This window comes from Bombus pyrosoma, linkage group LG10, assembly GCF_014825855.1.
Source record: "Bombus pyrosoma isolate SC7728 linkage group LG10, ASM1482585v1, whole genome shotgun sequence".
Taxonomy (NCBI): Eukaryota; Metazoa; Arthropoda; class Insecta; order Hymenoptera; family Apidae; genus Bombus; species Bombus pyrosoma.
The window spans coordinates 8970568-8983850 of NC_057779.1; the positions used below are offsets into that span (position 1 = coordinate 8970568).

The 13283-nt window shown below is 30.0% G+C and overlaps 2 protein-coding genes across 7 annotated transcripts; both read right to left on the minus strand.

Moving 5' to 3' along the window:
- Positions 1 to 140: 140 nt before the first annotated feature.
- LOC122571878 (ATP-dependent 6-phosphofructokinase) lies at positions 141 to 10899 on the minus strand. Of its 6 annotated transcripts, XM_043736155.1 has the most exons (18): positions 10552 to 10855; positions 8935 to 9055; positions 8694 to 8845; positions 8438 to 8627; positions 8153 to 8363; positions 7846 to 7954; positions 6268 to 6456; positions 5981 to 6171; positions 5839 to 5914; positions 5385 to 5411; positions 5251 to 5271; positions 4874 to 4975; positions 4602 to 4808; positions 3904 to 4056; positions 3488 to 3812; positions 3191 to 3413; positions 2958 to 3120; positions 141 to 2008 (listed from the first exon to the last, which is right to left on the minus strand). In XM_043736155.1, the coding sequence occupies exons 2-17, from the start codon at positions 9026 to 9028 to the stop codon at positions 2979 to 2981; spliced, it is 2412 nt and encodes an 803-aa protein (XP_043592090.1). In that variant the 5' UTR covers positions 9029 to 9055; positions 10552 to 10855; the 3' UTR covers positions 141 to 2008; positions 2958 to 2978. The 6 variants fall into 6 exon arrangements, with proteins under 6 accessions (XP_043592090.1, XP_043592089.1, XP_043592091.1 ...); XM_043736154.1 differs by lacking the exon at positions 7846 to 7954 and adding an exon at positions 6930 to 7038 and having other exon boundaries at positions 141 to 3120; positions 10552 to 10899; XM_043736156.1 differs by having other exon boundaries at positions 141 to 3120; positions 8935 to 9033; positions 10552 to 10874.
- LOC122571899 lies at positions 9062 to 10545 on the minus strand. The gene is made up of 2 exons (XM_043736203.1): positions 9632 to 10545; positions 9062 to 9545 (listed from the first exon to the last, which is right to left on the minus strand). The coding sequence occupies exons 1-2, from the start codon at positions 9819 to 9821 to the stop codon at positions 9397 to 9399; spliced, it is 339 nt and encodes a 112-aa protein (XP_043592138.1). The 5' UTR covers positions 9822 to 10545; the 3' UTR covers positions 9062 to 9396.
- Positions 10900 to 13283: the final 2384 nt, after the last annotated feature.

The following is a 13283-nucleotide window of genomic DNA, read 5'->3' on the forward strand; positions in this document are numbered from 1 at the left end:
TGAAAAAAAATTATTAACTAATGATGAAGAGATAATCAAAAATTATTTATAAACAATATCCAATTTTCTATACATAATAAATTATTCACATGTGTATAAAATTGACGAATATAACAATAATATTAAATCATACGACAGGAAACATTATAAGATACACTTTATTAATAGTATTAGGTACATTTTTAGTGGTCACAATATTCTTATACATATTCCTATGCATTTATTGTTAAAACTATGCAATCACCACAAATATTTCGCGACACTTTAAATATTTATCTATAAATAAATATGTTAATAGTTATGTGATGGTAAAGAGAAAATACATATTTAACAATTCAATATTGAAACAAAATATTTTCTAGATTTCATATATATTATGCCAGAGATAAACTGTAAAATTCATTGATCAACAATGAGTCGAAAATATACCTCTGTAATCGTAAAAATAATACTCTTCCAACGTTATATTTTCATTATATTATTAGTTAATCATAGTGGTATGATATTAACGCTTGTGTATTTGTACATTATATGTTTGTATTAGCATGCTTAGCAGTGGAACAATAATCTGTCTGCTCTGATGCACTTAAATGAACACATATGATATACGATCAAAATTCGGAATTTATACTTAAAGTTATATAAAATACATCTTGTGTCTGTGTGTTGTAACAGTTCTATTTTCATACACAAAAGCGGATCGATTTACTTATTTACACGTGCTTTATAATATATTACTTTTGTTTATCCTTATAAATTTTTACAATTTCCTTTATATCCGATACTTTTTTGATCATCCGCTCTTGTATTGATAACTGATCCAATTTGAAGTTGCAGATCCTCCATTGATTAGGCCATAATAAGTTTATATTTTTAACAATCATACGTAATATGCGAAGGCAATGTAAAGAGGATATCTTCGAGAATCATTATAACCCTTTGAGAGTGTTATCTTCACAGATACAGTTTCGTTTATATTGAATAATATTTTTTCTTTCATATGCTTGTCAACAACATCTATTGTCTCGGTATTTTGCTAAATCATTTGCATTTACAACAACAATTTTAAATAAACAACATGCATAATCCTCCCTAAAATATACACGTAATTTTGCTGCATTAAACTAGTTTAGGATTCAGTGACAAATATAAATTAGATTATTTTATGTTATGTTTGTGAGACGTTGTTCTGTATCTCAAGAAAAAATATTTCATATCCTGATCCGATTGTTGTTGACTTAGATGAACGTGTTTACATTTTAAAAATGATAGTCAGAAATGTAGATGTTCTTTAATATTGCAACATTGTAAATCGAAGCACGACTTGTGTTTTATATTAAATGGACGTGTCAGTCAGTTCCTTGAAAATCTTCTTTATGTATTTCTTAATTGTATCACCGAACTTTAATTAACATCACCTTATTAAGTTTTTAAAAGAGAAATAAATTCAATAAATACCATGATCGTTAACATTAAAAAAATTTACGATTCTAAAATTTTGTAGAAATTGTTCTTTTCTACATCCAAAAAAACAATTTCGAGTTTAATATCTGTACGACTTGTCGAGATGAATACACATGATAATACACGAGTATAATAATAACACGAATTAAATCTAAATATTCCTGTGGTCACAAGCCTTAAATCTTAGCAAAACCTTTTAATGTTATATGCAACCAGTAAGACTTAGGTCTTTAGTTTGCCCTAAGTATCGCTTGTCGTTGCAAATTATATTTTGAGGTAGACAAGTATATTCTTCAAATAGCTTTTCATAGCTATAGGTAAAGCTAAACCAAATGATAAGTTTTCATTTAAGAAAGATGCCACATTACGTTTAATTTTATATCTTAATAGACCACAAATATAGCCTAAATTTACTCGCGAGATCGTAAAATAGCCATGAAAGCTGTAATTCGATTCTTAGTTCACATTGCAACCAACAGTATTGGAAAGGGTAGAATATAATACCCTCTAAAAGCGTTGCCATACTGATGAATTTCTGTTAAAGCTACAAGAAAAAATTAAGTGTCAAAAATTTCATGCATTTTTTAAGATTAATACAATTGCAATATAATTATTGTGAGTGGTATCAAGATTTTAAATAGACAAGGATAACAAATCTCATGCTAAATGTGTTAAAAATGTTCATAAAATCTAAGACTGGAAGCTATTGTACTCGAATGTCGTATTGAGAGATTAAAATCGTTAATTGTATTAATTTTTATCGTCATATTCGTATAGAATTATATTATCTCGTATGTTCCTTGATTATGTTATGATATTTCAACGTTGTTTTACATTACATTAATAGATACTTATATTTTCATTTGTTCTATTTTCAGTTGTATATATATATGTGTGTGTACGCGCGCACGCGCGTACCAATGGCAATGACAATAAATACTTGTACATTCAGTACAAGAATGTAATTTTTTATTCTTATCAATGAAAATGCTCGTTACGATGTCTTACTACCTGTTTCATTCTTTTTATATTACTAAAATATAATTTATCTTCATGTTTCAGGTACTATCTTTGTACCTCCTACTTCTTGCTGAATTTTAAGCCGCAATCAAAATATATAAATTCACTATCTTTTAAACAAAATATTAATCTATACTCTTGATTATGTCAATAATATGCAGTAATATACTATTTATTAAGACAATTCACATTAAGGAGATTAAGTTATATTAGAGCGCATTTCGCTATTGAGTTACCCAATCTATAAATGACAGGGTATACATATGCGCATGTACACATTGCGATTTCATGCCAATCGCCAAAATAGTTAATCTATACTAAATCTCATAGAATATTAAATTTTACGATTGTGTATCTGAAGTTCCACCTTTTTTTTTCTCCCGTAAATAACAACGGAAAATAATTATTATAACGCCATACAATACTGTTTAACAAAATCTACAATTAACACTGCATATTTATGGAACCATTACCTTTCATCACATACATGCAATTTATACAAGAGGATCGTTATCAAGATCCATTTCTTCTACAGTGATATAAAGTCCTTCTTCCTCATATGTAGACTCATGTTTTGCTAAAACTTTGAGTAATGGCCGCAATTTCATCCACCACTGATAAGTCGGAATGCGGTGTCTGAAAATTTTACGAAACGTAAGTACACATTTCCGATGAAAATCAACTGCGATGCATTCCCGTTACTTACTCGAAATCCGTAACTTCAATAAGTTCTGTAAACGGCGTAAATCTATACTGTCTTCGCACAATACCAATCATAACTGCACTATCAGCATCCATCGTCGTTATCTTATTGCCATTGTTACTATATTTTTTTAATTGTTCGCTAAACCACTCAACTGCTTTAGACCCCATTTTTGTGCCCAAATTGCGATCAAATGGAGTCGGTGAACCACCTTGTTGCATGTGACCTATAAAAAAATTTTGTAACTTGTGATCTATTGTTATTTAAAATATAAGATAGTATCAATTGTTAAACATATACCAATAATGTTCATTCTACAGCTGAATAGACCCTTTCCTTCTTCGCTAAAAAGTCTCTGCATAAAATCTGTATTATAATTCAAATTAGCATTTTCATTTCTCAAAATAAGACCTCTCTGTACACCTTCAGACATTTTTGCTGCCATCGCAATGACATCTTGATTTAAGTCTTTAATATTAAACTTCTCTTCGAAAATATATGCTGCGTCAGCACCTCCGGCTAATCCAGCGACCGTAGCTAAATAACCGCAATATCCACCCATAGTTTCAATAATAAATACTCGACGCTTTGTACCTTGCGCCGATTGACGAATTCGATCACAGATCTAAGAATAACACAGATACACTTGACTAAATGAAATATTATACCAATAGCTTTATTATAAAATAACATATACAAAACGTAAAAGCTTCTACCTCTGTAATTTCATTTAAAGCAGTGTCACAACCTAATGAAAACTCGGTTCCTGGAACGTTATTGCTAATAGTCGCCGGAATCATAGCAATAGGAATTCGAAATTCTTCATACTTGTCCCTAGCATTGTAAAAGGTAAGTCCTGTTTGATAACCCTTTTAGAAAAACAGCAACAATAACACATTATAATAGTAAGCAAAATTCTGAAAGACAGCGTACGAATTACTTAAACCCTGCAGAGATCGCGGTTAATCTGACAGATACATATGGAATTTGTTGAAAAATATTCTTAAAAAGGCATATCGTAAATCTTGCTGACAAAGAATAGCTATTATATAATAGATTAAATCTGTATATGTGTATTATAGGAATATGTTATTTCTGTGAGAAATTTCTATATTTCAAACGTACTAAGATTATTCGTGATGAATGTTATTGGATTCTTACGCGTCCATCGATGAAGAATTCTAATTAGCTTATATAATTGTTCCTTTTCTTATCCTTATTACTACGAATGTTTAATATCTATACTAGGTTTAATAATTATTAATAGTATCTGTTTTAATAAAATGAAATTTGTAATAATTTTTATATAAAAATCGGCACTGCAACACGGATTAAAGTCATTAACAATAAATACACCGCGATCTATGACGGTATTATCATAACCGAGATCTTCACAGAATTAAAGAACCATTACCTCAAACCCTCCTATGATGAGCAAAGCTTGAATTCCGTATTCTTTAAGTCTCTGAGCAATTTGAGGCAACTGCTCCTCTTTGGGTGGAGCACGTTTAGTTCCTAAATAAGCACCACCTTGTGCTACCCAACCGGTGACAGAAGGCCAGTCCATCAATTTAAATTTTCCAGCCATAAGGCCCATTATTCCGTCGCAAATACCATATACCTAGAAGTTTGTAACATGAGATCTTGTATTACTATATAAGGTTGTACTCATTTTTAAGACGATACCTTATCACCTCGATATATACAGTTCCGAACGAAAGAACGCACCGCAGCATTCATACCACAAGAAGGTGAACCAATATGCATCACACCTAACGTATAGTGTTGCTGTAATAAAATTTGGCGTTAATATTGTAGAGATACTTGATGTTGATTCATGCAGCGTGCACATAAAAAACAAATGCATTCTGCAATTTAACATAATGTTTGATATCAAGACTTTTAGTATGCTTGTGGTTTCTTTTGTTCTAACAGAAACACTTGTTACAGGTTATAACAATGTTATATTTGTTTAGTAATAAAAGAAATAAAAGAAATAAAAGAAAAGAAACAGACAAAAGAGAACAAAAATAACATCAAGATTTAGAAGTTAGTTAACTCACTTGTCCACATAAAGTGAATTGCTAATTTAGAAGGAATAGATGAGACTGTTAGAAAGGCTATTTTATGACGCATTAAAATTTAATATTCAGCAAAAAATATACACTTATACTTTCTTCTCTCAAAACAGATTTACCTTTTTTAATATCGGGCCATTACTTTCCTGAAGCAGCGTTAAATAAAAGATATAATATAGACAAATCTTCAATTTTTATATATTCTAGATACTAGAACTAAAAACCTTCACATGTTTTTTGTATAATTCATTATGTAAGGTGTTCCGCAGTCGTGGTACAACAGAAAGAAAATAATTCGAAACGAATTTTCATGAATAGTGAACATTCGGTAATGAATATTCAGACTTGATTTTCGAAACGAAACTCTATATGAAAAATCTTTATTCTATACTTTCAAATTATTTGGACATCAGGAATCGTCTTTTTTCCGATCGTATCATGATTTCGGAAACGACCTGTATATTTATTCAACTGATTTCATATTTATTATTTTAATAATCTTATATTCAAAAGTTTGATAGAAGGCTTTAGGTTCATATCAATCTTTATATTATATGCAAAATTGCAACATACCTTACTAGGGTCGTGATCTACAGGTGCTTTCAAACGGGTTAACATTTTATATGTATCCAAATTACGAGCAAATCCCCTAAAAGTATTTACAAAATGAAATATAATTAAAGTTTTATTTCAGTATGTAGCATGGATAACATACTTTCCGCGAAGTTGAACAGCAAGATCCCAATTTTTATCAGCCATAGCTTGTGCTACTGCTTTAGTACGACGAACGCACTCCATAAGAGGTAATCTAACAGCTTGATTACCATCCAGTGTAACAACACATGCTTCAGTGTCTGGTTTCGCTTCCATCAATGCCATTACTGCTTCTGCTCCCATTCGACAACCCTGTAAGTTATTACTAAATTAATGTAATACTTTTGTCTTTAATACGTTATTGGAAAAGAACATCATGGTATTGTGTATACTTATATAATAACTAACCAGAACTCTATCAAAAGCTGATGGATTACCACCTCTTTGAACATGACCAAGAACTGTAATTCTTGTGTCTTGTTGCAGTTTGTCTACAACAACTTTACGAACTTTCTCAGCAGTAATTGGTTGGCCGTTTCTATCTATTGCACCTTCTGCTACAATAATAATGTTAAGTCGTTGTCCTGTGAGTCTTTCCTAAAAGATATATTTTAAATTTTTATAATCTTACACGATACGTACAGATAAATTGAAAGTTACATAGATAAGTGCAAAGATCATTTACAAAGAAAATTTAGTTCGAAAGAAATTAAATTGTAGGCGAAAGAAACGATAATAATATAGAAATTAATTTCCAATTTATCTTCTATAAACATGCCAAACATTTAATTAGTTAATTTTAGAAATAATTAAACGTTACACATGGAACATGGAACTCTCTGAAAGAACATATTGTAACTATAATAGGCTTACCATTACAAGCAAATAAACTAAACTAAGATTAAAATATCTATAATATTCCTCTTCTTACTCATGAAACAGCATAGCAGCAAACAGCAAACAAGAGCATAAATTTAAAGCAAGGAGTCATTCTGTGATATTACAAGCAATGAGAAAAGTGAATAGTTTTATAGAACTGTTTAAAAAATTAAAAAAAAAGATGTGCAGACCTGTAATAGCTTTTTGCACAGCTTGTTTGGCCAATCTTGTTCAGGTGGCCACTCTGGGATGAACACATAATCAGCTTCGGAACATATGGCTGCCACTAGAGCCAGGTAACTGTAATAGTATGTTATAAAAGCCAACTAAAAATATTACATTACATATATAACACAGTAACTATAGTATAGTAAAATGGCCAGGTCCGATTTAAGCTATTGATAAAAATGTGAAGATAAATAAAGAAAAATGTTACTGGTTAAACATTACAAAAATATAATATTGCAGAAAGTTTAAATTCTTGTTTAGTATTGGTAACAAACTTTTAAAACTGAGAGCAATTTATAATATAAATGACCAAAAACTAATATATTCCTATTCTTCTTGATAACTTAACTATTTTGACAAAGGAGCAGACACACGTTTAATATGAGTAAAAATGAACTCAATACAATATAATCTGGCTAATAAATTTAATATTATAGGGAAGCATGATTCATTAAAGACAGTATAATGATTGATCAAGGACGTGCCTGTTGCACAGCTTTGCAAAGTTCCTCAACCCAATCACCTGACGGCGGTACTTCAGGTATAAAGCAATAGCATGCTTCAGAAGATAAACTCGAAGCTAACGTCAGATACCTGAAAGACTTTTATCTTTTCATTATATTCACACTACCTTGAATTGCTTTATTAGAACTTGTCCCTATCCTTACATTAAAAAGTTATTACAAACGAAGTTCTTGGTTCCTTTAATATTCTGCTTAACTGTAAAAAGGTGAGAAGGAATATGTGTAACACTGACAACAGAATTAAGCAATTAAAAATACATGAAAGACGAAAACACAAATTATTTAATTTGTTAAACTAAATTAGGGGGGAAATAACACTGTAACAAAAAATTTAGAAAATTCCTAAACAACGTGCCTGCTCCAATTTTCTACATAATTTATCAGGCCAGTCGGCAGGAGGTGGTGATTCCGGGCAGAAAACAAAGTCTGCCTCTGCTGCTAAAGCACCCACAATTGCCAAATACCTATCCAAAAGGTTGTCACATTTGTAAGAAATAATACGAAAACAGATATCCTTCAATTCATAAAATATTGTGATCGAGTATTTTTAGTGCTGAAATACTAAATTCTTTCGAAATACTAAATAATCAATTATTTTTTTGATTTATTTAAGAAACGAAAATTCTTAGCATTTCACCAATAAAATATAATGATCAACTTACCCACAATGCCGACCCATAACTTCCATTATGAATGTTCTTTGATGAGAATATGCAGTACTAACAATAGCGTCAATACTCTCAATAATACGATGTAATGCTGAATCAGTACCAATAGTCATGTCTGTCCCACAAAAATCATTATCGATAGAACCTACCATACCAGCAATATGTAAATGTTGGTATTTTTCTGCTTGTTCTGAAGTAATTTCACCTAAAGAAACAGCATCTTAGTAAAGTATACGTAAAAATATAATATTACAATAAAAATATCGGTTTTTTATTTACCTGCTTCAGCTAATTCTTTTAATAGATCTGACCATTCTTCTTTAAATAAATTTGCACCAGTAAGCGAACCATCACCACCTATTACAACCAAGTTAGCTATTCCACGAGTTACTAAATTTTTTGCAGCTTTTCTACGACCAGCACGTTCCCTAAAGTCTTTGCAACGAGCAGATCCTATTACTGTACCGCCCTAAAATACATAATTATAATAGTTTGAATGAAGCTGCAATAAATACATGACAAACAAAATACATACTTTATGAATGATACAAGAGACAGATGACCAATTAGCTTCTACAATATTATTTCCACCATCCACCATACCCTGATAGCCTTCATTGATGAAAAAAACTTTACAACCTAGGTAAATACCCATTCTGACAACAGCTCGAACTGCTGCATTCATTCCTAATGAATAAGTTTTATTATTAAAATTTAAGTAATAAAATATCAATTAATATGCATTCCTATTTTATTTCAGTTAATTGATCTTTTACCTTGAGAGTCACCTCCACTAGTAAAGACTGCAAGGCCTTTACCTTTATGACTACCAGGTTTTATAAACCTCTGCGCTGCTATTTCTTCTGCCATCTTTGCTGCAAGATACCAAGTATATCCCTGTAATATAACTTTTTTTGTAACTATTTACTTATCTTTAGATAAAGAATTCACTTTATTCACTTTTACTTAATAACATAGTAAGTGCTTATGATAATTTATTTTATAGGATAATTTATTAATCAATGTGCTTCTTTCGTTATTATTACAAAAACAAAATTGTCTCTTTTTTCTAATAATCAGATCATGATCTTTCTCACTGTCATATAACAGAAATATAGAGGAATATTTAATAGCAAATCAAAATATTTTCTTATAAACATCCAGTTCAATTTTGTATCAATCTAGTACAAAAGTACAAAGAATATATGGAAGAAGAATGTGTTATATCCGTCAAGTTTTCAACTCACTTGTAGAGGAATTTTTGGTTCCTTTTGAATATCAAATAATATTGAACTTTTATCAATATTATTTTCTGTTATGCTTGGAACTGAGGCACATGCCATACAAAAATTAATTTTATCTTTTAAGAAGTTATGTTCTTTGTCATCTGATAAAAAGATTTATATTATTTTTCAAAATTATTATTATTTATGTTTTAATAACAAAATAGATTCTATATTTAATACATATTACTTTGTTTTGGGATTGAAACATGAGAAGAAGTAACTTCTTCCTTTGACTCTTTGGTTGTGCAAACACATATTTCATCATATTTTATGGACATTATATTATACAAGTGAACATACAAGAAATTTAAACAGACATTAAGAAATAAATTCTTATGCCCTGCATAATATATGTAACCTAAAATAATAAACACCATTTACATTATAAACCAACTCTATCCTTTGTCATAACATGAACATAGTAGCATCCCATTCATTTTAAGGAACTCATTACAAACATTTATGTAACAATCACTGTTTATGCATGTATGAAATACACTTTTCATATTACAATATACTGTAATAGCCTTTTCTGTATGAGCATACATTGCACGAGAATTAACGAGCAATGACAAAGTAAATAATAAATATAATATAAAAGAACAAAATCGAATTTTCGTCGAATAACAACTTATTTCACATAAGATAGTAATTAATCAAGGGTGAAGAATGAAAAGTGTAACGAATACACGAACAATGTTAAAAAACGTTACAACACGAAACATCTTCAGCAGTCCTTCGTATTTTAAAATAAGATAGCATGTGTTCAAAGAATCAATGGAATCTAGCACAGCCTCAATCTGTTGTGCATCAAAACATCGGAATAACGATGTTAATATTGAGTATAGGATAGATCATTGGAATTACTTCATTTGCATGTAAGGTAAAATTCATATATAAAAAGCGTCAAACTAATTTAAAAAATATGTAGATCGATGAGCAGCAAAGCAGATAAATTTATTAAAAAATTGAATAATAGTCTATCGTAATGTGTATACAAGATAACGTCACTTTGTCACTGACAATTGGTCATTTAGTTATTTATCATCTATAAAAAGTACTTTTATATGTGTATATGTAAAGAAAATTAAATAATTTTCAACTCACCGAACAATTATATGTCCAGTTACCAATAAAGATTAGAATGTAGACAATTCTTGTCCGATTTTAAAATTTCCTATACTTGTAGACCTACAATGTTCTGACTAAACAGTAGACACCGCTTTCGCGTCTTGAGTCCAACTAAAACTGAAGGTGACCTTTACGTGTGCTTCAGCACGAAGTCTCCCACCAGTAATATTTGCTATCCAGCTCTCGCCCCTCCCACAATATAAAATTAAATTTAGGAAGTGGCCGTAGATGGTGCTAGTGATACATAGGCAGCCAATACGATATTTTCTTGCCGCTGCATTTATTTTACGAAAACTATTTTAAATTCTGCTTACTAAAAATTTATATAATTTTGCCTGGTTCTATTTTTTGTTGGAAGAAACCTAATTTCTATATATTCTGCTATATGCTATATGTAAAGATCGATAAATTCTACAAAAAGCTAGCTACGTATTCATTATTTTGATCACACATATAAAACAGTAAAACATCTTCATTTAACCTATTGATTCAATCATCATTTTCACTAAATAGTTATTGACATACGACCTTTCAAAGACAATGTAATTCATTCTAATAATAATCCGAGATAAAATGAACTTTGCACGTCATAAATAACAATATATAAATATGTACTTTTATGGCTCCTTTACGAATGTTGTTTGACATTTAGTTATTTTTATTTTCAATCGTGTCACTAAAAAGAACAGAAACTCAAAAATACTATCTATTTGCTTTTGCTTTAACAAATCAAAATTTCATCAACTACTTATAGAAAACTTCTATGGCGTCTTATATATATATATGTATGTAAAATGATCTATGATCAGATTATTAAGTAACGAATTTTTATCCCTGAAGAAGGAAATCAGTAACAGTGGCGAAAAAAATTATACGTGACAATATCAATATTATTATTACAAATTTAAGGTGTAATAAGATATTCTTATACGACATATAAAAAGAATATCTTTGGATTTTAACGGTAAATTTTATCAAAACTGATCATTCTTTAAAAAATCAGCTGTAATTGATCCACCGGATTTTCAAACAAATTATTTTAGTTGTTTCTACATTTTATAAACAAATCAATTTTTTGTTTTACTTCTTTCGTAAATTTTATTACCTGCTGTTGTTACTTTAATCCAATTTCGTTGGTTTTTTTATCTCCAGCAATTATGTAAAGTTCTGGATAACAGCCCTATGAGCAAAAAATAGTACGCAACTAAACTAAGTACTTTGCAAGTACTCATTATATGCACTTCGTTATCTTGCCCTATGACTTCATATTTTTAGTACAGAGCACGATGGAACAAAAAATGTTATGTCGAAATATCGTGAACTACTATTAGACCGATTCGATCTTATATAATCGGTTGCATTGGAAAAAAGAAAGGAAAAGAAAACTAAACGATAAAGAAATAAAGAGAATCTAGATATTTGAAGAAAATAGAAAGTTCTTTTATCAACTACGTCGATTGTATGTAAAGATTTGTATAATTATTTTACGGTAGGATTCTTTTCTTGAAAAAATGCACGTATGCGAGTACGTATGCAAAAATAAAAAATTATGACGCGACACAAGAATGTAAGGATTTACATACGGATACTTATTAAAAGCCAACTAAATTACTATATTTTCGTAGTCGAATATACAAACATACATATTTTCGTATAAACTTTGAAAGTTAACAAGATGTACAAAGACATCGCGAACCCATTCAATGGCTAAGTTCTTAATTTCAATATAGGTTACCAAAATGTTGCAACACTGCTTTTTCCTTTATTTCAAGAGGGTTAAATTTAAGTGAGTATTGTTAATACACAATCTGTTTTATTAAAAACCAATCCCCTCCACTTCTAGGCTTTTATTCGCTCAGAATCAGTGTTGAAAATGATATCAAACAATTTTCATTTCACATCCAATCGAACCTATTTTTACCTATTTTCTAATTCTCTTCAGTATCTACATAAGATGGATCTCGAATCAATGATACCGAAGATAAATTATGACGAAGCTAGCGAGCATGAAAACGATAATAATAATATTAATTGTAACGAAGAATTCTTATTGTATAGGAACATTGTGCTTACGTTGGCCTAGCCTCCGAAATCAAGTTTTCAAAATCTGTATTTAAAATACTGTTAAGGATGTAAGCGTTATTATGTTTTTGGACTTATTGACTCAATATAGAATATACTGTCCTTCCAGAACTTGATAATACTGGAAAGCAGAACAATCGAGATTATGGCTTTTCTGAGACATTTTATCAGAATTTATTATTTCGTGTAAACGTTTATAATAATTATAATTTACAATTACGATGATCGATGATAAATACAAATAGAACAACATAACTCGGGACGAGGAAACTAGGAAAATGTAGCGGATGAATATTTGAAATTTGCGATGGCTAGCTTTCTCCACGAGGAGAGAGAGAAAGAGAAAGAGAAAGAGAGAGAGAGAGAGAGAAATTGTACGAATCGAGATATTATATAATTGTTAAAGTGAAGGACAATGTTTTACCATTTGTTGTTATAACATAGTGATAAATATTTCGATAATCAAATTACTAATCTAAACTTTTACAATGATCGAGTAAAAAGTAAATAGAAACGAGAAAATGAATAAAGGAAATGAGCGCAGGAAGGATTCAAATAAGAAAATTACAAAAATTGTACATCACCCCTTCATAACCCGTAAGAGATCTTCGCTCTCTTTATCTACA